Source organism: Gavia stellata, chromosome 21 (genome assembly GCF_030936135.1).
Source record: "Gavia stellata isolate bGavSte3 chromosome 21, bGavSte3.hap2, whole genome shotgun sequence".
In the NCBI taxonomy this organism is placed as follows: Eukaryota; Metazoa; Chordata; class Aves; order Gaviiformes; family Gaviidae; genus Gavia; species Gavia stellata.
Window position 1 is genome coordinate 10,981,123 of NC_082614.1, and position 25,507 is coordinate 11,006,629.

Sequence of the window (25,507 nt, forward strand, 5' to 3'; positions counted from 1 at the left end):
GATTAACAAATTTAAAACAAATTTAAAAAAAAATACTCTGGAGGAGGAGAATGATCAGCCAGCGGCCATAAATGCTTTTGTACTGCAGTTGACATTCCGCTGGAATTGGATTAGGGTATATAGACATGGCTTGTCTCATAAAAGGCCGGCAGCAGGAACTGGCCTATTACTTTTGCTGAGTCAGGTGTTAATTTAATGCTTAGAATTTTTTTTCTCCCATCAATAATGGCCTGGTAGCAGAACTGCAGCCTCCACACAGTCCCTGCTATCCTTGCAGAAAATGAAGGGGGAATTTTCCAGACGTTTGAGGCAGAACCTGATCGACTTCTGATTGTCTGAGTAGAGTCTGTTTAAGCAGTATAAGGTTGTTCCATGCACAGTCCTGTATTTCTGTCTCTGTCATGAGGAATTTGACAATTGATGTTGGACTCCTGGCACTCTGCACTCCCCCACTACCCAGCCTTACTTTCCTTTTATTGAATCTCAAACATAATTACAGTAGAAAAAGTATTTAAGTCAAGATAATCCTGGCAAGAATTTCAGCTTTCGAAGTTTGTGAGGATTTTGGGGTTTGGCGTGTGTGGGATGTGCTTGTTTTTGTTTTGTTCTTTTAAATCTTTGAAATCTTCATCATTTCTTTCTTCCTCTGCAAGTAGAGGCACAGGAGGGGAGGAGGGACAGAAAGGGAGACACAAACTATTACCATTGAAAGCCTGAGAAATCTTTCAGTACGTTAGACACGGAAGCTCTTGTCTCTTACTTGTTTCACCATTAGGGTGCCTTGAGCCATAAGCGGATAGCACGTAGTCTAGTACTATTTTCATTAAAGAGAGAGTCTATCTTTTTATGGTTTATTAAATAAATGCATCAAAATTGCAAAAAAGGCCAAGAGATGGTGTGTGTCAAGATGGCCTAGCGAGTTAGTGATGAAAGCTCACTGTTTGCTGTAAGCAATGGCACGCTCAAGGGAGTGATGCATCTTATCATGTCTAGTACCTTTTACTCCTTGCATCACGTGCAGCTGATGGATTGGGGACAGCCCTCTATGTGATTATTGATGTTTTGCATCAGGAGTGTCAGAAAAATTTTCCTAGTCACTCTTTCCCTATCCCCCAGTAGTTAACATAACTGTGGGTTTGGGTTTTTTCCTGTTTTTCTTACGGTAAACTTTGTGGTGCCCATCACTGCTTTGCCCTTTCATGTTCAGGCTGGCATCAGATCTTGTGTGAAATGATGCCATATCCTTTTATCTTAATACTTTTCTCTGTAGTTATTACTTTGCTGCCTTTTCAGGTGGGAGCTTGCCTTTGTTATATGATCTTTCTCTGATCATTTTTGTATCACTTGGTAATATGAAGGTGTATGTGTTCCTCTGGGGCCCTTTTATTTAAATGATTTCTTTACCTGTCTGTCAATGTGAATAATAAAATAACTTCAGTATTGTTCATCTCTCTCCTAATGAATGGTGAGGTCTAGTCTGTCCTGATATCAATGATTAATTTACAAAAGTTTCTTCAAACTTCAGTAAAGTGGGATATACAAAGAAAATATTGTGTCATCAGACTATAGCGCTGTTGTCAAAAAGACCTTATCTGACTGATAATCAGGCCCATTAAGGCAAGTGAGATTCCTGGATTGATACAGCAACTGGGAGTACAAGCTGCATATGTGAGTGTGTATCAAGGATGAGCACTTTCAGCCCATCAAGTCAAATAACAGGGTTGAAGTACGAAAAGTGCTGGATGAGTATATGACATTTAATGATCCTTGGAGTCATGCATATAGGGTTATGCATGCCAAGATCAGATGCCTGCTCTCGCTCCGGACATGGAGGCATGGAAATCCTTTGATGTCATGATTCAACTTTGAGATTTATCTTTATGGCAGTCCACCAGGAGTTCCTGACAGGCAGGCTTGTGAAATTGGTAGATTTATTTTGGTTTTAGTTTATTGCTCTGCTTTTGAAGCATCAGATAGTGGCTCATATTAAGACTGAGGATTGTTTCTGTGGTGCCAGTTGCTTTGTCTGGTGGAGCAAGAGCTCCCTTCCTAGAAGACCATTTTCTGAATGTAACTTCTAAATTTTTCTGCAAAATCAAACTTGGAGTTCCTGTGTGAAAGAGATTATGTGGTGTCTCCACACAATGTAAGTCATTGTAGTAACATCTCATTGACAACATAAATAACACTGTCATGGTCACAGCAGTTGAATAGTCCAATCACACACTTGACAGTGTGTACTTGATCTGGGATACAGTGATAGTAGGTACAAAGTCTATCATCCAGATTTACTGCCCCCCTTTAGGTAAAATCAGAAGCTTGAGCCAGAGTCCTTGAAACCCTTGACTTGACAATTCTTTGATGTGAGCCACTGAAGATAGAGTAGATTTCTTAATTGAGGATTGCTCTGCAGATGTGTTTCTTGTTTTCTGATTCAGCATTGCATTTGGAGACCCTTCTGGGATGAATGTCATACTGTGTTTCATTAGGAGGTTTTCTTTCCTTTCCCACTCAGATCATGGAAACTTCTTTGTGGAGTTAATAGAGAAATTGCAAGATGGACTACAAGATTGCTCAAGAGAAGCAATCTAGCAGGATTGATAACACAGAAGCAAAAGTGGTTAAGACACGCTTTGATGGGCAGGCTCTAACATTGCCTCTTGCAAAGGAGTCCAGCCTCTATTTCAGCAAAGTGTTAACTGACTTGTCTTTCTGCACAGGAATGTTCTCATGAAGTTTAAGCATATTGTGTCAGAGTACTTCCTTCCTTGCAGGACTTGGCACCTAAAAATTCTTTCTGTTTCTGACTGCAGTAGTAATGCTTGATAGCTTTTATAAAAAGAATAATTTGCAAGTGGGTATTCCTCTCAGAAATGATGCTTTGCATCTGTGCAAAGTTTAATTTGCTTTATTCAGCATCTACTTTGTGACTGTCTTAAGGTATGTTGCACTCTCTAACAATACTCCAACTTCTTTAAAATTCTTTTTACAAAGAAGCTGTTCTACATAGTCTGTGGCCTTGATGTTCAAGTAATCTTGCCCTTGCTTTGTAACAAGTTCTGCACAAACATGCAGAACTGGAACAAGAGTTGTAATAACTTGGGGAGAGAGGGGGTTGTTGGCAGGTTGGGAACAGCGTTGTTCTCTGAGAAGAATAATTTCCCAAGGATGAAACAGTTACAGAGAAAGTTATAAAATGAAGCAGGCAGAACAGTCTGAAGTGCTAATAAGGAGAGGACTTAAAAAGAAATTGGTGACTTTTGGCTTTGAAGCCATTTTTCTTTTTGTTTTGCTACAGATAAATGCATGACTCTTGGGTTCCAGCATTCTATTTTTGTTTTCCTATTTGTGACACATTGATTTAGCCTTATCGCTGTTCTGCTGGTACTTGCCCTTTAGAATGATGGTGTTTGTTACTGAAAGCATGAGATTTTTTTTTTTGGAAACTGTTCTCTGATGGTGTGACAACACTAGGAGGAAAGATTAGGGTTCCTTCTGCCATATAGGCTGGATTCTTTTATTTCTGTACTGGTATGGAAGGTAGAGGCTGATACTCCTCTTCCAAGCAAGTAGATGTAGAATGATGGGAAAGTCAGTCCTCTAGTGTGAATAGTGATAGTAATGCATCAATTGTTATCTCAGCCTTATGTGGTACACAGCTGTGTAAAGAATAATGTGATCACTAAACATTTTTATGTATAATAATGTCTTCATAAGGAAATACTTAGTTGTAAGAAATAGCTCCTATTCACTATAAGCAAACTTGTTGCACTGTTCCTGTGAAGTGTAGGCAGGAGCTCACCATCACACTGTATCTCTGTGCTAGAGATGTGATGGCTCAGCTTCCTCTGTTGTCTGTTTGTGGCAGAGATGTTGAACAAGAGTTTTCTCTTTTTGGCTGATGTGACAAAGTAGTGGAAATCTGTCTGATTTATTCCTCAACCGTCCTTACGTTTTCAGGTTTTATAAAAAAATCGCTGTTGAAAATGTTTTTGGAATGTTCATGTCAAATACTGACTACAGAGAGGAATTTGGTGATTTATGACTGATTGCTAGCCCTGAATGCATGCTGGTTTTATGGCTTTGGTAAATTCTGTTGCTCTTTTGGCATCAGTTTCCAGTTCTTAAAACCTTGTCTATTAACTTGAATTACAGAGTCTTTCAGGCAAATGCTCATTCTGTTGAAGTCTGGTTTTTGCTTAAGGCTTCTGGTCGCAGAAGTAATAAAGATCTAATAATATAATTAAATTCCACAATCAATGCTAAAATGAGATGCTAACTAGGGAAGAAAGCTAGCCTGTCCAACTGGATACCAAACAGTTCACTTTTGAATGCGTAGTATAACCTAACAGAAAATTAATCCTGCAGTTTTTGGTTTGATTTCTTGTCAGGGTATAATTCCAGCATGCAGTTTTCAATGTGGATATCTGTGGGATAGATTCATGTGTTTATGGCATCAAGTCATTAAAATACTTTCCTGACTCTGTTACTGTACAGATTAGGTGTGTGGCTGTGTGAAAATGGTTTCAAAGAAAATCGTCTGCAGTAAGATCCTGGGTGGGTTTGCAGGTTTTTGGTTGTGTGGTGCAGTGTGTTTCTTCCTGTAGGTTTCATTTGTTGCCCTCCAATGCATCTGAGCTATCGATGTTCTTTACAGCCTACGGTGCTGTGCTGTTCTCTGTCTACAGTGCTCCCTCTGTCTGGACTTCTGTTGAGCACCACTGCAAAGTAGAAGCAATGAACAACTTCATTGCTTCTAAACAACTACAATGAGCAACTGCCACAAAGCCTGTCTTGCCTTTCTTTCTGTCTGAGATCTTCTTTTCTGTCTGAGTTTGTCACTGCATCATAAAGCTGTTCTCAGTAAACCTTAGTAAAACCTCAGTAAAACACTTAATGAAAAGCTTGAAAATGCAGTGCTAACTGCTTTAAGCAAATTGAAGCTGCCACAAGACTGGCAAAAGAGGGAACACAGTAAGTCATCCTTGGAAAGCTCCAGTTTTGTCTATGCGTAAAGGCTGCGCAGAAGGATGCTTGAACCTAAGGAAGGAACATGACAAGCAACCAACAAATCCTATAACATAGAAATGATCCTACTCGGATATTCATGTAACACAGTCTTAATTGACTCTGTCCATAGTAAGTGACGTATACTGGTGGAGTAGATCATACCTCTGTTAAAAACTGACTGAGATACACCTGGGGATGGTATTCACTATGTTTATAGCTTAGCTTTAAACTGCCTCACCTTTAAGCATTAATGGATTTGGCCACTTAGCTAGGTTAAGACTGAAATGTCTTTATTTTCCAAAAGTGAGCATGAAGTTTTATTGGAACAGACATCCTTGTGACATTAGTTTCCAGATCTGGAAATAGATCACACTACCAGATTTCCCCCCCCCACCCCCTAGAGATTTTGGCTAAAAAAAATTCCAATGCGTAACAAACCTAGGAGAGCAAAAGTGTTCAGAAGATTCAAGGAGAACAGTTGAAACTAAGAAGGTAAAACTTCTGGCCAGATTGTAAAGAACCAATTATCTCAGTCCCCAAGATACAGCAACAAACTTCATCTCTTGCATTACCAGTCCCAGCTTGCAGCTGGTAAGGCAATTTTCAGAAGTAGTTGTTCCCTTCAAGCTACAAGAAAAAGGCAATTTTTTTTTTTAAATAGTAGCATTATATAATTGATTGGAAGAGTGTTTTATTTCTCATGAATGCTGGATGATCATGGATTGAACAGTTTTAAAAATAAAGTAACTGATAGGGCAATTAATTCCCAAGGATCTGGCAATATAGAATGAAGTTAGTGGTCTGGCAGATTTCTTCAATTTTCTGAAGCCATGGTCAATAACTTTGCAGTAAAACTGAGCTATGGATAGTGTTTTTGTCATTGACTGAGAGCTGCTGTTACGTGACATTAAAGAAATAAAGATTTAAGATTTTTAGCCAGACTGCAGTACAAAATTAATAGCCTAATGAAGAAAGCAGTATGACCTTTTGGAAGGTAAATGCACTATGTTTACAATGTCATGTTCATCCTATGCGCAAGCTTTGGCTGTACAGGAGGAGACTGAATATGCTGCCTTTTTCTCGGATTTTTTCAAATTCACTGACCTGCAAAGAATTTGCTTCTTCCATCAATGACAAGTAATTTTTAAACAGTGTCAGTCAGGGGAAGATTTACTAAAGAGTGAGGAAAGAAAACCACCCTACTACAGCATCTCTTCCCAGGTGGCCACTGATTGAATTCCTCAACAAACTAGTCACAGCATGAGAGGTCAAATACAGATGTAGTTGTAAGGAATTGAGAAATAATAGCTCCTGGCATAAGCACAGCATCAAAATTAGATTTTATTGGTTTGCTTCAAACTGTTGGGGATCATCTCCTGAATCCAGAATGCTGTAACACCACTCTGCAGTTGCAGTAGATTGTCTTCACCAGACCTTGCAGTGAAGCAGTGTACTCCAGTGGAGGGTCAGCCCCTCGAGATTCGGTAGCGCTGTGAGGCATCACTTGCTGTGGTCCTCTGGAAGAATCTGTTTTTTCCTCTGCAATGTTTCAGCTTAAGATAAACTGATGTTGCAGCTTGTCACAACTAATCATTTCAAAGTTGAGCAGATCTCTGTGGATTGTAGGAATCTATCCTTATATGGGTAGATTAAAATCCTCAAAGTTTGTTTTAATCTGGTACCACTGCTTTTCCTATTGACACAGAGCATGCCGTACATCCACACAGAGAACTAGTAAGGTTAGTTAATGTGCTGCACTCTTACACTTGCTTATTCTACTGCCCAGTTCCCCATGTAGACAAGCCTTCAGATATAGTGGTACAGTAAAGATAAATTGCAGTTCCTGAATTTAACTGTATATTTTTTGTCTTGATATTGTTTTCTTAACAGCACTTCAGTTACCCATCCTTTATTTTGTTTGACGTACTTAAACTGAGAAATTCACTGTGTGATTCTTGTGTTATTCAGGTGGGTTATTCCTGTGGAATTTTGATTATGATGGTGTAGATCTGATGTAATATTTAAGGTAGATGATATGACTTAAATCTTTAAAACTCCACTTTTATGTTGGGTCTCATCCAATAACAGACAAAATTGTAATCTTCTGCAATTCTGCCTCTGTAAAAATGTGCATAATTTTTACGAAAATAGTCATGGTTGCAATTAAGGATGATGATAGTTGTTTTTGTTTTTAATTTCCTATCCTTCAGAATCCTTAATAAACTTTCACGGTCAAAATCCAGATGGTACTGCAGAGCTCAGTGTAGTTTTTGAGATATTTTTTTTTCTGTTTGTGCTGATTATAACTCTCCCCAGATAAAAGTGTAAAATTGTTTGAATTTTTGGCCTTTGGCTGTTTGGAAAGCTGCTGTCAGCTTCCAGCATAAGCCAATTCATATTCAGTGCACGTCCAGAGCTTGATGGTAGAGGGAAGTGCAACAGCAAGCAGACCAGTTTGCCATTGCCCAAAAATTTAAAAACCAATGGATCCCGCTCTATCTGGTGAGATTGCTTCCATTTTTTAATAGGCAGTTCACCTTCTGGTTTGTGTGTGTTTTTTTTTTTAAATCTGTGTTGCTCTCCTATTCTGAAGAGTCATTGATTTACAAACTCTGAGGAACGTTGTCCTGTGGAGATGGGGAATACAGGGGGAAGATTTTTAATCCCTTAGATAATTAAGCACTAAAATAAATGATTAAAAAATTATGAAGCGAAACACTCTGTTAGTTTTAATATAAAAATAATGTATTTGTCCCTGTGGAATGCAAGGGAGGGAGCTGCAATCAAAATAAGGGAAATAAAAAATTGAATACCCTGAGCTTTTTTCCTCTCTCTAAGTTTCTTCCTTGATGCCTCACTGTGTTTAATGGTGCTTTGCCAAGCTGTTGGGAGGAGTACAAAATGAGTGTGGAATTTATAAATGGGACATTAGATGGAGGAACGATGTTATGGGCTGGGTGATCTGAGGAGTACAACAGCAGAACAGATTTCGCCTCAGGGCTGGATAGGAGAGATGCATCCCTGCAACTCTAAGTACTAGCAAAGCCATTTAGAGTTGTTAGGAATCTTTGTTGGTGGATTATCTAGAAAAAGGTCTTTAAAAACTTCATCTGCTCTCAATGAATATCTGGAGAGAGAGTGGGAGCTGAATGCTGAAAAGACTAAGTCTAAAATAAAGGGTGTTCTTGTGTGCAAAGAATCTCTGCAGTTTACTCTTGATTAAAAGCAATCAGAAAAGCTTTGGGCGTGACTTCCTCTAAAGTCAAACAAGATCTTAGCTGAATTTTCCACCTCTAGGGCTCATGGGACTTCAGCCTTTTATTGCTGTTGCAATTTAGTATCATATGGTAATGTGTGCTGAGGCCATTTTCCTGATTCTTCAGATAGAATTTATTTCTAATTCCAGATGGGGTTTAAGAGTTGACATTAATCAAACTTTTAAAAGTAAGGTTTTATTTTAATTGTTTATTGGGAGAGGAATTCTGGTTTTTCAAGATTTCCAAAACCGTGAAACTCTTCTCTGCAATCCTTTCTTCATGGCCTCTTTCATTCTGAGATTTGTTCTGTCTTACAGTTGAATGATTGCCCCCCTTATCTAGGGCTTGTTTGTGTTTTGGTTTGTTTTTTTGTTTTTAATAGCCAGCTGGATTTGCTTTTCCATATAGAAAGTTCTTTGTTCTAGTTTTCCAGTTTATTGTTTTGCATTACGTTAGTGCCTGGAGACCTTAACTGAGATCACAGCCTTGTTATTTTAGGTGATACTCTTATATAAATAGTAAGATAAATCTGTTGCATTTGCAGTCTACACAGACAAAGGGTGAGGGGAAATAAATAGTAATACCCTTAGTTGTTGGACATAGAACAGCAGCACAGGAAAAGTGACTTGTCTGAGATTGGACAAAGTCTATGGCAGAGTGAGATCTCCTGCATTAATTGCTTTGCTGTGGAGGTGCCTTGACTGACATGCTGGTTATGGGTAGCGTCGGGGGGCTTCCTCTCCTGCAAAGGCAAATTCCCCTTTCAGGTTATGCGCCCTGTAGGTAGATAAAATGATGGTTACTGTGAGAGGCATTTTCCAGATTGTTTTTGGTGGACATTTGCGGTCTGAAATCAGAGGCTTTTAGGAATTAACAATACCTTCCCATAGGATTTGAAGACAACGAGCCTCTTCTGTTCTAGGATTTGCAATGAATTGCAGTACATAAATGGTAGATTGGTGGCTAGGAGTAATTGACATCAGTTTAGGCCACCACAGTAGTTGATGGGCAAATAAATATTTAGGTCAGATGCCAAACAAAAAATAAGGACTAATAAAGCATTTGTAGACTACAGCTTGGGAAACTGAGTTGCCTTTGAATGCTGTCTGTGGTAACCCTTTGTCACTTTTCTGAATAAGGGTAAGGATTTGAATTTGCTATGGAAAAAAATGCAATCTATTTCACAATTAGAATGTGAAGACATAAGCATGAAGGCCAGATGTTCAAACAGGAAAGGTCATATTTTATATGCAACTGTATTTTTTAACAGTGTATGTCTTTGCTCTTTGGGACTGACAGTTCCTAGAAAGGATGGAAAGCTTATTCTTTAATATGATAGCCTGCCTCAGGTAATTGCTTGATGACACAGTTAAAATAGATAGCTTGCAGTAAGAGAGGCTCAGTGTCATTGAAAATGTTCTTTCAGTGTGCAGTGATGTACAGCCTGCAGATAATGCAGTTGTATTAAGGAACAATGTAGGGTTAGGCGACAACAGTGGCATGAATCCTGATAGTTATTTACAGGAAAAAACCCTCTTTTCATAGAGGAAGTGAAATAGAAGAGGCTATAAATTGGATGTAAATAAACCTCCTTTAGAAATCCTCTGGTACCAGAATGTTGTACAGGAGCTTTTGTGTAAATTGTTATTGTGCTAACTATTCTTAAAGTGAAATTCAACCTTGTGCAGGAAACGCCTTGAAGTCCATGTATTGCTTGAGAGTGCTGGAGAGAAGGTTGAAGTGAACTAAGTCCATGTGCAGCATTTGATGTAAAATAATTGCATTGGTTTCCTGTACAGGTGTAGCTTGCTTTGGTGATCAAATTCCTTTTTTAAGTGTGCCTGTGCAGCGATCTTATGTTGCAGATGCTGACTGGGTAATTTTGCTCTCCAATAATAAATGTATATTGCAAGTGAAGATGTGACCTTTGGTGTTGGTAAACCTACACAAACTACTTCTTTTAATCTAGCTGCCATGTAAAACATATCATAACGTATTGTTTTCCAAGCTAACTAGATAAATCATCATCTACCTAGGCACTGTCAATCCCCTCAGTAAAGTCAGCAAGGTTATATCACAGTATGACTTGAAGGTCTGATCTCTTAAACTCTCCTTTCCTTTCAACAGTGACTGAGAGTCGAGGGATCCTGGAGAGTATACAGAGATTTTCTTTACTTCCAACTTACTTGCCTGTGACCTATCATATCCACAATGCGGATGTTTCCTTCTTTCTTAAGGAAGCCAACCAGGATATTATGAGAAATTCCAGCTTGCAGTCCCGAGTGGAATCCTTTCTGATCTACAAATCCAAGAGGCCACCTGTGTTAAATGCCAGTTATGGACCCTTTTCCATTGAACAAGTAGTGCCCCAGGACTTAATGTTGTCTTCAAATCCATTTGGATCTACTAACAAGTTCTCCTTTAATTGGAAACTTAAGGCCTTCATAATGAGTGACAAAATTTACCTGAGCAAGCCCAAAGTCCAGGTCCTGTTCTACATCGTGGGCAGGGACTGGGATGACTATAGCACCACGGAACGGCTGCCCTGCCTGCGGGTGTTTGCCTTCCGAGAGACGCGGGAAGTCAGAGGCAGCTGCAGATTGCAAGGGGATCTGGGGTTGTGTGTGGCAGAGCTGGAGCTCCTGCCAAGCTGGTTTAACCCTCCAACGGTTGTTGCTGGCCGTAAGAAACCAATGGATCAGTCTGAAGGGAGCCCAGTGGAGCTTTACTATGCCATACAACCAGGAGATGAGAAAGGGGAATGCACCAAGGAGGATGTAAGGAAAAATAATGGGATCCGACCAGGACGCAATGACATTGATGAGTCGGGACCTCCCTTGCAGAGGATTGGAAGTGTTTTCCTTTACCAGACACATGCTGTCCCTTCCTTAAATGAAATGAGATTGGATAATAATATTGCCATCCAGTACACACCAAAGACTGTCAAGCAAGGTGACATTTTGACTTTCCTTGTATCTGTTGCTAAAAATTCAACAGAAGATCAGTTCACACTGAGGTAAGGCTGTTTTGTCTTTCTTTGGTACCTTATTTTTGTGTTTCTTTGTTCTTGGTATGGGAAGTCACTTTCTTACGTATGAATTGCCTAACAGTCCTTCAACTGGTGCTCTACAGAAATTGTATTGCAGTTGGCTGACTCAACGTTTCTCCTATTGTTCAGTCTAATATCGTACGAATTGTCTGAGATGTGATCTCTTTGAGTGAGAAAGGCCTTTTCTTGAAGCTGTCCTTTGAGTACTACTTATAAAAATCAAAATAGTAGAGCTGGGACCTATCCATGTGCTAATAGGAGATAACATTTAAAGTCTCCTGAGCTGGAGTTTACAGTGCTCCTAATCTCTCATTGAACTCGTGTTAAGATTAGTAAAGCTCAAATCCGCAAAGGTATTTATAGGAATTGAGCAAGAATTAAGCATCTAAGTAGGATTTATATGCTTAAACATCTCCCCCAAACTTGTTGTAAGCCTGGTTCTGTTTTATAGGATGTTTGAGATTCCTAACTATTATCGATATACCAAAACCATTTCTGAAAATGAAAAATACCTGAGGGTGGTAGTGGTTGTTTTTTGAATGTAACGTTAAGTGCCAGTCATATTTGAAGTAAGTCATATTTGACTCCACTGATCTAGTAGTGAGGGCTCAAGCTAGTAAGTCTCATGATTTTTACTTTTATTTTTTTTTCTTATCCCCAGGGAGTTTTGTGTGGGATTTCTTGGGGGAAGTGGTTTGCCATAAAATCAGGTCATTTTTCCTTTACAAGTGTGTGATATATAAACTGCATAACCACAGCACTTGGTTGCTGACTTGAGGACAGTTATTTCCTCTTCATCTGGTAGAGGCCAAACACTAGTAGGCTACGTGCTCTCCTTTCGATATCAGGTTTTCAATGTCTGAGTCAATCTGCCTAAGATTTAAGTTGTTTCCTGAGTGACTAATTTCAAGGCAGCCAATCTGAGTTCCTCACAGTAAGAGTTCAGGGATGCCTTTCTGTCTTTCTGTATACTAATGACTTTAAAGGGATATTACTTCAGACATGCATGGAGACTTCTATTACATTTGAAAATTTGCTTTAAATATAAACATTTAAAACCTTTTCTATCTAAGAGAGAACTAAGGTAAAAACCTTTCGTTGTTTTTACTCTGTAAATGCAGTGTCTTAGAAATCTCACTTCAAAGCATCTCTATTTCCATGAGCTGTGATCAGTTAAAAGTGGAGCTAATTATAACCATGATAATTATATTATATGTAGGTTTGTAAGACTTTTCAAAAATCTTGCTTTGTTTAAATTGGGATGAAAACTGAACAACTGAACTTATAAATGAATGCTTCTAAAATTAATTTTCTGGAAGACAAAGGAAACAATGTGTTTGAATTTTGGCTTTTTATTTTAAGATCTAAGGTATCATAAAACATGAAAAAAGAGCTAAAAATAAATAGCAAATATCAGTTCAAAATGAAAAATGGCATTTTCTTCTTCAAAAACATCAGTTTGCTGTTACCTTTTAAAAACAAACTTCGGTAACAGCTTGCTGTTACTCATGTCACTTTCGTGAGTTTTGATTTCTCTTGACCTGCTTTTTCTAACAGTAACTGACTTTCAGACTATAATCTGCTTCAATATCGGAGTAGTTATAATATCTGTTCTACTGTGCTTCTAAAGTACCATTACCTGTCTGTCTTTGATCTAGCTACAGCATGTCTGAGCTTTTGTTTGGTTGTTTTCTCAGTCAGAATTGTAGTGTTTATGTTCTGCATTCATCCCTCCATGACATGTACATAGCTAAATCAGTTTTTGGTGGTTACTAATTTATACACATCTTCTGCTGGAAGAGGAAAGAGCAACTACCAGGTAAGAGCAAAAATTGAGCTTGATAAAGTGCTTTGGCTTAAATTCTTTTTTTACATTGGGTTCTCCTATAATGCCAGTGTCAGACAAGATGCTAACACTTCTTTTATGGCCCTCTCTTTAGGAGTAAATGTCGCTCTAAGTGATTAGATATTGAAGTAGCCTTTGACTAAAATAAGGCCCTATTTCAGGATTGAAAATCTTACGTCAGTCTAGTATATCCATTATCCGTAACTAAATGATCTTTAAAGGTACATTCAAACCCAAACCATTCTATGTTCTCTGATTATACTATATAGGTTCTCTTTTGACATGGTCAACTAAACAAATGACTGTATTTGTAATAAGCTGCCTGTTCTGATTTCAGAACAAGCTCTCCAGCTGGCATTGTGTAAAAGCCATCAGAGATCTCGTCTGTGACCTGATGGAGTTTTAAGTCTCTAAAACTTTAAATTCTCTTAGTTTGTAGAGGTACAGACACTGTCTCAGTGTAGATTGCAAGAAACTTCATCCTGTTAGAACATGTAAACATGAGGGCATGAACAGACATGTAAAAGGTCCTCCATCCTGTCAGTTGAGATGGAGCAAAAAGGAGCAGGAGTGACCTATTTGTGTAAATAATCAAAAAAATGATTGATCATAATACATAGGAAAGGATAACAGACCTTGTCCACTGAGACAGAAATGGTGAGTCTAAGGAAAAAAAATGCAGTTTGGGGAGAGGAAGAGCAGTCTGTGGCCTCAGCTGTTACACAAAAGGTCCCTCTGTATTTTCCAAATGATCCCTTTTTCCCATACAATGTATGGATTTTCACCAACTGACAGCCAGTTTTTATATTTCTAAACAAAAAAAAAACCTATGCCTGTTATGCAATATCAACTAGATGGGGAAAATGCAGGATTACACATTAAAACCTACTATGTGGTCAGGTTACCTCTAAGGGCTATAGAGAAAGTAACATGTTTCAAGACGCCTTGTTTCACCAGACTGATTTTTTGACAGGCTGCTTCGGAAGTGGGACTTAGCTCTAACAAACTCCTGGCTGTTTCCAACTTTGGGGTTCCAAGGTCTGGAAGAGATTCCCAAGGGTTTAGGGAAAACTTTGCTAGATCTTTGGTTTGTGAAGACCATAAATGAATTCTATGGGTATCTGTTGCATCTGGTTAATCGAGAGGCTAATATGGTTAGCACTGCCAGCTGTTGTCATATAATGAAGACATCAGATTTCTTCTTGCAGACACAGATTCAGTACCCAATAATCCATAAACTTCCAGGGTGACTTCAAGCGAGCCAGTTAATCTGCCTCCTTCTCCTTTCCCCTTCTCTAACCTGGCAATTCTGGGAATAGTGACTACTTTCTTGCTGTGTCCTCTGATTACAATGGCGGTACTGCTCTTTGGGACAAAAAGTGCTGTGTTGGTGGCTGTTGTGCACTGTAATGGATATTGGTCTTTATGGTTTCTGCTCCTATACTGTAAATTTCAATAAAGCCAGTGTGTGCTGAATCTATCTGGTCTCTTCTCACTCTCATCTCCTCTCTGATAAAAGAAAAGGCCCCTTCCACTTTGCCGCCCCCCCCCCCCAACTCCTTTATGAGAAAATTGTATTAATTTTTATTTTTAAACATTCCCTTATTTTTAGAAGTTCTACCTTGAGTGGCAGCAAGACTTGGAACTGTATTCATAAAGTGAGGCCAAGGGCTGCTGGCAAAATGCTTTTACCATTGCTTTTGCTCCAATGGACTGGAAATCATGGCTTGAACAGATGGAAAATATAGGATATACAGGTCAAAAAAAGAAGAAACAGCCATGCAAAACAACCAAAAGTCAAAAATTACTCATCACTACTGAATATTTTTTGTTTCATAACAATTATGTTTAAAATAAACTCTATTTTAAAATAACCCCCTTTCTAATAGGAAATTGTCTTTAAGGGGAACCTTCTAGAAACTGCTAAATACTAAAATATATTGGGAAAGGTACCCTTGGGGTTTTTTCTCATACTGCTGTTCTGTGCAGTGGAAGATTTAGAGTAGTGAATGTGAAACTGAGGGACTGTTTTTAATTTTGTGAAAGAGTTGGACCATAAGAGCCAAGTTCTAGGGTTTATTTTTTAATGAACCTGAGAAACTAAAAATATTAGTATTGACTCTCTATGGGTGTGAGAGTTAGAAGGAAGGGAAGGAAGGAGATAAAACATAAATGATGAATAAATAAGGAATACTGTTGTAAGCACCAGGTTGTAAGCTTGGACTGGAGCACTGAGCCTTAAGAAATCACATTTCTCAGCTTAATTCACACACTTGCTTCCTCTTTGGTCTTGGCCAAGTTGCTTAATCTCTCTGAAGCCATTTTATCACTGCTAATATCAACAATTATTTGAAGACGACATGCTGTAGACAAGCAACAAGCAATTATATCTTCCCAGTGAAGCAGTATTAAATGCCTTTATACAATAAGTGATTGAATGTACTGTGCCTATGTCCTATTATCTTCTCTCCCTTTGAATGCAAATTAATTATTCATTGTATTCTTTGTAACTGGCCACATGGGAGGGTTGTGTGCAGAGGAACAAATAGTGTCGTGCATCCTAGCCCAAAGAAAGCTGCTGTAGAGCCCACAGCCATGGGTCTGTGATCAAAGGCAAACCTCAAAGTCCCTTAACGCTGACCAGCCCTGGACATACAGCCTATGCAGTCTCAGACACTGTTTTGTCATCTTTTTGCATGCTGATGACCAGAGAAGGCTGAGGACTCTTATCCTTCCCATCAAAAGGTGTTGAAAGATCCCTGAAGTTTGTGGAAAACATTCTAGCCTATTTTGTTTTACTGTTTTTCTTCAAATTTCAAGATATCTAAACTGGAAACTGAAATTGAAAGGAAATATTTATCTGAAGTTTTTTTGCTGAGAATGGTAAACATATAAAGTATTATTTCATGTCAGTCCTTCAAAATGCTTTCAGTAGTTAATGTTTCAAAGCTTCTGGTGTTATGCAATTATAATTCCTGTTTGCTGCAAGCCCAAATTACTGCTGGTTATTAACACTGCGCTATGTTACATACATTACAATTTATATGCAGGGATGCCATGGTTTTCCAAACTTAGGAACATGAGTTTTCTGAATCTACAATGTAGATACAGTTCTTTTTTATTAGCATGTTTCTGCTGACCCTAATAAAGATAACCTTGCTTTTTGTTTTAAAGTTGACAGCCTTGATACCCTCTGCTTGCAACCTTTTAAATTTGTTTTCCTCTTCCTGGAGATGAATCAACAAAGAAATGATAAAGATGGAATTGCCTTATGGTACTTAGTGTCAGGCATAGATATATTCATGAGTGAAACAAGTTGTAGCTTTTTTTTAAACTATTCAGTTTATAATTGTACTTAGCGAATCCTGTGTGCTAAATCATATACAGTTATGACCCTTAATGAAGTAAAGGAAGTTCTGGCAGCAACTGATGATTTTAGATCCTCTGGTTTCCCAAATCTGATTTTTTTTTTTTCCTGACAAATACAGAAAAACATTCTTTTCATTTCTTCATTCTGAAATGGAATGTGGGATACCAGAGTTTACCAGGACATTAGGAAATGTGCCTTTGTGTTGCATCCATCTTCACACTGTCATGTGGACTTTGCCAGAAACTGATGGTGTGGCATAGTGTGCCAGTGTCAGATAGGGCAGCATGAAGCATCCCCGTGCGCAGGGAGAGATCCAGGATCTAATGCTGCTCCCACTTACGAGAAGTGGATTCTGTTTTCATTTTAAGCTGCAACGTAGTTTGTGTTGCTATTGTTGCATGTCCTTTTCTCTAATGTGTAGCATATGAGGGGAGGGCTCTATGCTTTGATTATCAGGTGAAGCCCAACTCCACTGTGGTTTTGTTTGGGTTTTCTTCCCCGCCCCAGTTCATCTTCTTTGCCAGAAGTATCTGCAGCAGAAACATAGGAGTAATTAGACTTCTCACTGAGCATCCAATAGCTTCACCTGTCCCTCCAGTACAGCCTACAGCATGTGCTGCCTTATTGTAATTCCTACACTTGTGTCCTCTGGTAATGGAGTTTCATGGTGTAAACTTGCATTTAAGGGCTGAGGTCCCCAGAAAGGGTTGGTAAGAACTGGTTGTTGGTAACAGGAATTTTGATATGGCCATGTAATAAGGCAGAGCTTTTTAGGCTTTATAAGCCCCGTACATTCACAGGATTTCTGCAGAGTTGCTCACACATTGGCTCAACACAGGGATGTGGCTTCCTGGCAGCTGTGTGCTCTGTTGGGTGACATCTGAGGGGAGAAAGTTCACCCACCACTGCTGCAGCCCAAGGTGCTCCAGGGTTAGGCTTGAAGTGAGCTTCCAGTAGGCTGATACAAGTGTCTGCAGTGTGAAAGTGCTCTTACTGTTTTGCTCTCCTATGGCAGGTAGATTTATATGCAAAATGCACACTTTGCAAATGGTTCTTTTTTGCTCTCCTACTTACCTGGGACTTTCACTCTTTTCTCTTTCCTGGGAATGTGCTTTCTTCCCTGCTGAGATCAGCTAAGTTTATATTATAGGGTATGATGACCTCATTGCAAGCATGGGAGATGATGGTAAGAAATGAGAACACATATTGTGCAGTAGAGGACGTGTAGGAGTGCAAAGGGGTATGGGAACTATGTGTTTTGAAGAGAGGACCTTTTCACAGGCATTTTATTGCCAGAAATTTGAATGGTTTTGTATGAAGATCTAAATAAAGAAAATTAGTTAATTGTGCTGTCTGCTTAGCTCTGCTTTTTCCTTTATATATGTGACCTAATGCATTTAAGAGATGCTGCTGGAGTGGAAAAATAAACTCCAAGAGAAGAAAGAAAACCTTGTGATTGACAGAAGTGATTGGAAGCTGGGAGACGAGCTTTGCTATTTCTAGCTCTGTCATAGACTCTTCATTGTGACATGGAAGTCTAAGACCTTATGATGCTCCAGAATCATACTTAAATAGAATTTAGTTGTCTGAGTTCAAGTGAGCAGTCCACCAGGATCCTATCCGTTTGCCCCGGCATGCAGGATATAAAAGTAACCTAATAGCCTATGAGGTAGTGCGTGCTCCTCAATGCTGTATGTGTTGCCTTCCAAGTGGCATCTGCTAAAATGTGGGCCTTGAAGTAGACATTCCTCTTCGATATTTCCCACTGGCTTCATCTGTGTAGATGTCTACATGCTATCTTCAAAGTTAAATCCTTTTAAGTTAGGCACTGGAGTTCATCAAACGAAAATTCTGGTTTCCTTTGCGTCCAGTGTTGAAATCGTTGTGTTTTATGCTGAGCTCTGAAATTCTTTCAGAGGACTCTCAAACTGTGGCCTACAAGGTGATAGGGCCAGTGGTGAGCCTGCTGGTGCATGGTGGATTGAAAGACAGGAGAACCTTTGGGCATCACAGCTGCAGCCAAAGGAAATTTGGGATAAAAAAAATACGTGTAGCCACAGGTTTTGAAAAATGAAGTCCTAGTCTTTGCTTTCCCCATCTGCTAAGAAGAAATTAGTAATATCTATCTTGGTGAAATGTGCTACTTCTCTGAGATGAATGAAGTAATCTGAGATCTTTGGTTAGGAGATATTCAATAAATACAAAGGACAGTTATAAACCACCAAACCCCCCAGGTCATCTGCTAGCTCACTTCTGCAATAATGTTTGATTTGCTTATTGGTTTGAATTCTATTTGTATTTGAGAGAAATATATCCTATCAGCAATGAATTTAAACAGTCCTGAATTATTTAACATTTTATAGTGTGTTCCTTTTGGTGTATGTATCTTCTCAATCAACATTAAAAATTGTGAAGGAGAATAAACTCTTAAGTGGGAGAGATTAGGACTGGTTTTCCAGTTAAAGAATCCTGCTTTTGTTTCTCATATTCTTCCATGATCGTAGCATTGTGGCCTTAAAAATTTTTTTAGCTGTTGCTGCTGAGTGAGTGGCTATTGGAAAATCTTTTCATTTGGAGGAAATCCAGTTTAGTTTCACTAGCAGCAACAAGTGTCATGATTTTTTTTTTTACTGTGAAGTTGGTGTACACTATCCTAACCTATATATAGTTTTCGGTTTCACTGTCAAAGTCTATCACCAGATTTCCGGAGGAAAGAAGTAAAAAATATGAAATACCATTATTTGTAGGAAATGACTGAAGGTTGTACTGGAAACTTGTAGAACTCTGATAGTGTGAGAAAGGTGAGATTTTTGTATAAACTGTATCTATGATATTTCTGCATTTGTAAACTAAACTTGGGGGTCAGAGATAAGTAGGTACTATTTTTATAAACTGTTGAAAGGGTTTGTGGTCCATCTATGGTATTTTTAATGTCTTCTTTCCCACTATATTGTGGGAATATAGTGACTAGTGTGAAACTGTGGTAGTGAATAAACAATGCTCATTGACAATTGGGAAAACTTTTCCTAAAAAGCCTCTAGAGTTTAGGTTACATGAACTCCTCTTATTTGTTGTTTTATCTAACAATTGATCAATAACAATCCATCAAACATGAAAAAGGCTGCATAAATACATGAGGGTAGCAGAGTCAAGATCATTAGCACTCAATTTATACAGCAAGAAAATTTGAACAAGACTGACATTTTATCAAATTGCTTGTGTGCTCTTCTAGTGCTGAACTAAATCAAATTTTATTCTTAGTGCTGAACTAAATCATATTTTAGTATTAGAAATAATCAGGCAATAAGTGGTGATCAGGAAGGTTACCAGCCACATAAAACTTGGTAACGAGATGGGCTTTTCTCTAGGCCTTAGATTATGTGGCTGTTTCATGGTATCCCAACCATGAATTTGTACCTCTTCTGCCAGGTTGAAAACAATCCTAATGTGCATTTTTCACTTCCTTCTTCTATAGCTTTGTTTGTTCTGTCACTTAAACATCTCCTTCCACATTCTGGTTTAAACAACTCCTAAAATCTCTTCTCCATGACATACATAACTGACTTTCCCCCCCCCCCCCTCCTCTTTTAACTGATCTTGTAGTCTACTTTGGCCAATTTAAAACTAAGGAGAGAAGAGGAATTAAAAAAATTAAAAAAATCCCTCTAATTCTTTTGAATTACAGCCTCTAAATTTCAGCTGTTCCATTCCTCAGTCTTGATGTAAAAAATGAATTTAATATTTTTCCTGGGTTCTTTCTCCATGCAAAGAACAGGGTAGGGAATGTAAAAATTTCCATTGATGGTTATTTCTTCAATTTTAAAAAACACCCCAGATCACTGAGTTGGTTACCTAACTGATGGTCACCAGGTCATGATCTTGTCCAGTGGTATTATAAAAGGCTACTGAACTGGAAATACACAGTCCCTTAGCAAGCATTAACTCCCCAGGTTGCGTTGTTTCCCCTGCCTTGTCACTTCTTTGGACCCTGTACTATAATCTCTTCAACAAGAGATGGTACCATAGGCAAAAGGAAGTTTCTTTTGGCAATATGACCTTAGCAGATCAGGAAGTCTACATCTGATTCTAGCAACTTCTAGAATTCATGTATTTTATGTTAGTGGCTGAATATGACTCTGAATTTTAGAAGGCATTAAGAAGTGCATTTAAGGTAACTTCAGGAGATCTGATCTTTCTTGCCTCTCTCCCTAGCCAAAGTTTGGTAAAATGTCTTTGGCAAAATGTAAGGAATGACCAAAAGACAGCTTCTGGTGCTAAGGAAATTTGAGAACTTAGAACCTGTCTAGTCCTTCAGAGGGAAAAGAGGATAAAAGACACAGCAGTCTGAGCCTTTTTTACATAGACTAGAGGCAAAGTGACTGTTTAGGAAAGGCAACAATGCCTGACACTATTTAGCAGTGCCTTGAGCTTTTAACAGCAAGCTTTACAGTATCCGCAAGGTTTCCAGGCCTCGTAGCTTGGTTTGGCTTTTTTGTAAAGGTGGCCTTTAACAAGGTGAATCACTCTTGATGGTCTCCTGGGCTGGCATTTCAGTTCAGCTTGTATTCAGTGACATAAACTGGGTAAGTGAGACATTGAGGTAAACAGGAGTTACGTACTGCCACCTAAGAGGATGACAACCTTGTGTCTTTGTTGTTTCATTGTGTTACGTTATTTCCTAATATAAGCTTGTACAGTGATGGCCTTTCTAATGTAGTCCTAAGATGAAATCACACCTATGCTACTGGCTGGTAAAAGGCTTCACTCTCAAACTGATATTTTTCTTTTTTCTGCTGTGTTCAGCATACTGTACAAGTATGAATTAACTTTCATACCCTGTTTATGAGGTAGTCAAGCAAATATAATTTTCCCCATCTTCTAGATGGGGAAAATAGCTTTCCTGCATTTATAAGTGACTTGCTAATGGCCCCAAAATTGTCAGTAGCAGTATGGAGACAAGTACTTAAGAACTATTGACTTCTAGGGCACTCTATTACCTCGTGTTGTACTGGCAGATTATATTAAGAAGAAAATAGTTCTTTCTGCTAAAATTATTCCAGTTAAGATCCTCTGCCTTGAGAATCAAAGTCACGTTGACCGAGTAGGTGTCAAAAAACTGAGAGATGGATCAAGCAAGCCATTACTCACATGAGTAGTCTTTACAGCTGACTGTTATTATTACGGTTTATTGCATTGCAGAGGTACCTGAGAGCTACAGTCATGCTCCAAGGCCTACTACCCTTCTGTCCATACATGCAGAACAAAGACTGACTCCCAGCCTTTGCAAGGAGTAAGCACAGCTGGCTGGACCATCTATAAAGGTGAAGCTGTGTGATCAGTACATTGAGGTTCTGCTAACAAATACTGGGGTAACTGTGTTGCTTGCTCTAGATAGTCTCTCTGCTGCTGCGTACACATGTACTCCCAGGAGTCAGTGGGCTTGTGTGGTCACAGTTCTATCCATGCAGTTATAGCCTGGGTAGCTTTATTTTGCTTGTCCTGCTGAAAGGGCTCTGCCTACTGTTCGTCTCCTAATCACTTGATAATAAAGAAACATTACAGTAAGGGGAGCTCTTTGACGCTGAAGCTTTATTTTCCTAGGAATTATTTTTTTTCTCATTCAGAAAAAGCAGGCAATGAAACTCAAGTTTAACATGTAGACTACAGTTAGAGTTTACCCCACTGACTCTTAGCTTCAATTGGGAAGAGTATAAAATGTGATTCAACACTTAGTCCATGTTCCGCATCCTGTATCCTAAGCTATGGCTAATGATGGCAGTGAAGGTTTTTCTGCATCATTCCATTGAGTGCTCCAACCACGAGTTCTCTGTGTGTTTGGACTGTTCTCCTGTCCCTTTCCTAGTCCTGTTCCAAAGCAATCCGTGTGTTTGTTAATGCACATATGCGTTTTGCATAGGCAGCTTGCCTTGTAGGCCTTGAAGAAGAGTCTTTTGCAACAGGAAGCTTGATAGCTTAAACACCTGTGGACAAGAGTAGGTGGATCTTCTTCAGGGACAGTAAAGCCAGGTCAGTATAAATCACTCTAGGAGCTGCTTTTGCCTGTTTATTACTCTGAATGTGGAATAAGGAGCACTCTTTCATGGGTTGGTCCTTGGAGTTCAATGTAATCTTCAGCCTCCAATGAACCCCATTTAATCCATCTAAGTAATACCAACTCCTGCTGGGTGTTTTCCTGATAGAGGAAACAGCAGGACTTGAGTCACTCGGTCCATCCCAGGAGTCAGCCTTTCATTTGGATATAGTAACACATTATCTTCTTAACACCAAGGTTCTGCTTTTATCCCAGGAGGACAGAAAGAGAACCTGCCTGACACGGTTGCAGTCAACCTTCTTGACATAGGTAAGCCTAAGGAAAGGACACAGTGAATCTGGGCTCCATGTTTCCTAGGGATTCTGTCTTTTTCAGTGGGCATGATCTAACCATCTGAGTGAAAGGGATGTCTGAATCATACAACTATAAAAACTCCATCACAACAGAAAAAATGTAAAGTAGACTGACATGCATATCAAGAGCATATTTTGTGTGCAATCCCAAATGGTGCAGCTATGGAACTACTGTATTGCTGATCCACTACTTCAGAATTATTGGTCGTGCTACATTATGGAGACGCTGGGAGATTTAGTTAGGGAAAACTATTTTTTCAATATAACACTTTGCCTTAGGGAGATGAAGAACATTAGCAGAAATCAGCTTAACTTGGTTATAGCTGGGAAATATGGGTTGGTTCATTTTAGTTTTTTGGTTTGTTGTTTTTGGGGGTTTTTTAGGAGCGGGGAGATTTGGGGTACTACAAGGTAAATTTCTGGAATCAATGTCTTTGAGTTTTATTTTCTTCCCATAGAACTTCTCAATTCTCAATGGAGAAAACATTAGAGGCTCCTTTGTGGTAAGAAATGAAACAATATGAAAGAAGGCTGTCAGGTCTGTGCTAGATAAATGGAAGACAGATGGTAAGTGTGATTGGCACTGACAAGGTGTGAGCCGCCTTGCTTGCAGGTGCTGCTCCTGTCATCCATCACACTTTCACCTAATAGTTGGAGATGTCACTGTGATGTACTTAAATCCCCAACTGACTGATAAAGTGAAGCTAACGGGAAGAAGGGTTTGGGTGAGGGCATCGTACTGGGAACAGCGTGACTTCAAGGTGTGTTAACACAGATAAAGAAGCATCAAACATTGTGTTTTGAGATAACACACAGAGCGTTTTGCTGTGCGCACACTCTGCCTAATGCTGTTTGATCTGTGCAAGGATTTCTTGTTGTTTTATCAGGACCAGGGGATTATACACCTCACACCAATGCCTCCTCTGAGCTTGGAGTCAGGGACAGCCCTAACAGTGGGTCACTGCCCATCTGCCTCCCATTTCCTTGAGAGTAAAACAGTTTCTTTCTGTTGTTGTGGACAGGGAAATGTGCCCCTTGAAAAAGTTCAGAGACTGTCACAATGCTGAGTTCATGGCTGCTTTGGATGTCTATTTCTAAAGCAAGGCTTCTGCAAAACCCAGTAGAAACTTTCTAGGTCTGATGTGCCCCAGTCACTACATGAAGTCACACAGTAGCAAAAAGTTACAGAAGTATTTTATCAGCCTTCCAACTGTCTGTTAAGAATACCTCTGCCAGGTCTGGTTGTTGCAATGAACATGTCCATTCTAGTTTCTTGTACTTTCCTAGTTACTACTGGCAAGTTTAGGAGCTGGATGCTGCGGCTGGTATGCTCTTGCTATATTCTTGTTGGTGCCCGATTATGTATATCTTTACATAAGACTATCTGGCTATTGCTCTCTTTTCATCTTAATCTTGGTGGTCAAATATGTAGAACATTCTTGTAAAAACTTTGGATCAATGAACTTCCTTTCTCTTCCTCTAATAGACTAATATAAAACATGAAATTTCATCCAGGTAATGATTTTTTTTTAATTTCAAAATACTTTTTAAAATAAAGGTAAGGTGCATTGAGGAATAAAAGACATTACATGGGGGGGAAGTAACTTCTTTGGTTTGAAGTTATTGAAATATTTTTCCTTTTCACAGTGTTGCATTCACTTTTTTAAGGGTAACAGTTACCCAGAATGAACACATGCATATGAAATGCTTCAGGCAATCTCAAAGTGCATTTTTGATTACAAATAAATGTAACGTTAGTTTCACATTTCTAATGGCAAATCTAAGCCCTTTTAGTTTTTGAATTTATTACTTCTAAAGAAACAGATCTGACACATCCTTGTAATATCTATGTAAAGCCATGGTATATTTTAAGAAATTGTCTTGTTACTTTATCAAATTCCACTTATTCATGGATATTATTAACTTTCCAAACAAAAGATCTTTCATGTCTGCAAAAATCATAAAATCCACCCATCTCTTCTTGCTCATTGTTAAAATACAGTACATGAGTGAACCCTCAACTTCACTCTACAAGGAACAGTGGCAAAAATCAAACAAAAATGAGTACCATTTGAAACTATGATTATCCGCTTAACATATCCTCTATAGCTCTTCCCCATTAGCGATGTTGGAAGCTCACCTCCCCAAGCGTCCTGCCCGGACATCCTCTGCCAATAGCACTTCTTCAACCAGATGGATGTGGGGTGTTAACCTGGTACAGCAGTGTGGTCCCAGAGCACTGCTTCCTCTGCAGGTGTTCATTTGGCTTTGAAATACCCCAGGATCTGAGGGAGCTGGGGACAATCTTTGTGCCGGCAGACCTCAAGTAGAGATGTTTCATTTCAATCTGCCTGCTCTGCTCCCTGGGGGACTGCTTCCTCTTCCTTCTCCTGTTTCCACAGCATCAGTCGCTTTTCAGATCAGTTTTCTCTCCCTTTTCCTTGTTGCTGTGTTGCCAGCCATAAGGCAAGCAGGGTCAGTAAGATGTCTTCCTGTTCCACTATTCCTGCCACCACCACTGCTGGGAATGATATCTTCATGTGTTCTCAACGTTAACTACTTTCAAGCCA

At 39.1% G+C, this 25,507-nt stretch overlaps 1 protein-coding gene across 1 annotated transcript in view; it reads left to right on the top strand.

Annotated features, from left to right (window-relative positions):
* LOC104260665 (transmembrane protein 132D) overlaps positions 1 to 25,507 on the top strand; it is a 264,803-nt gene that overhangs the window by 51,728 nt on the left and 187,568 nt on the right. The window contains exon 2 of the mRNA XM_009816453.2: positions 10,395 to 11,283. Within this exon, the coding sequence (XP_009814755.1) occupies positions 10,395 to 11,283 (889 nt within the window). The remainder of the gene's footprint in view (positions 1 to 10,394; positions 11,284 to 25,507) is intronic.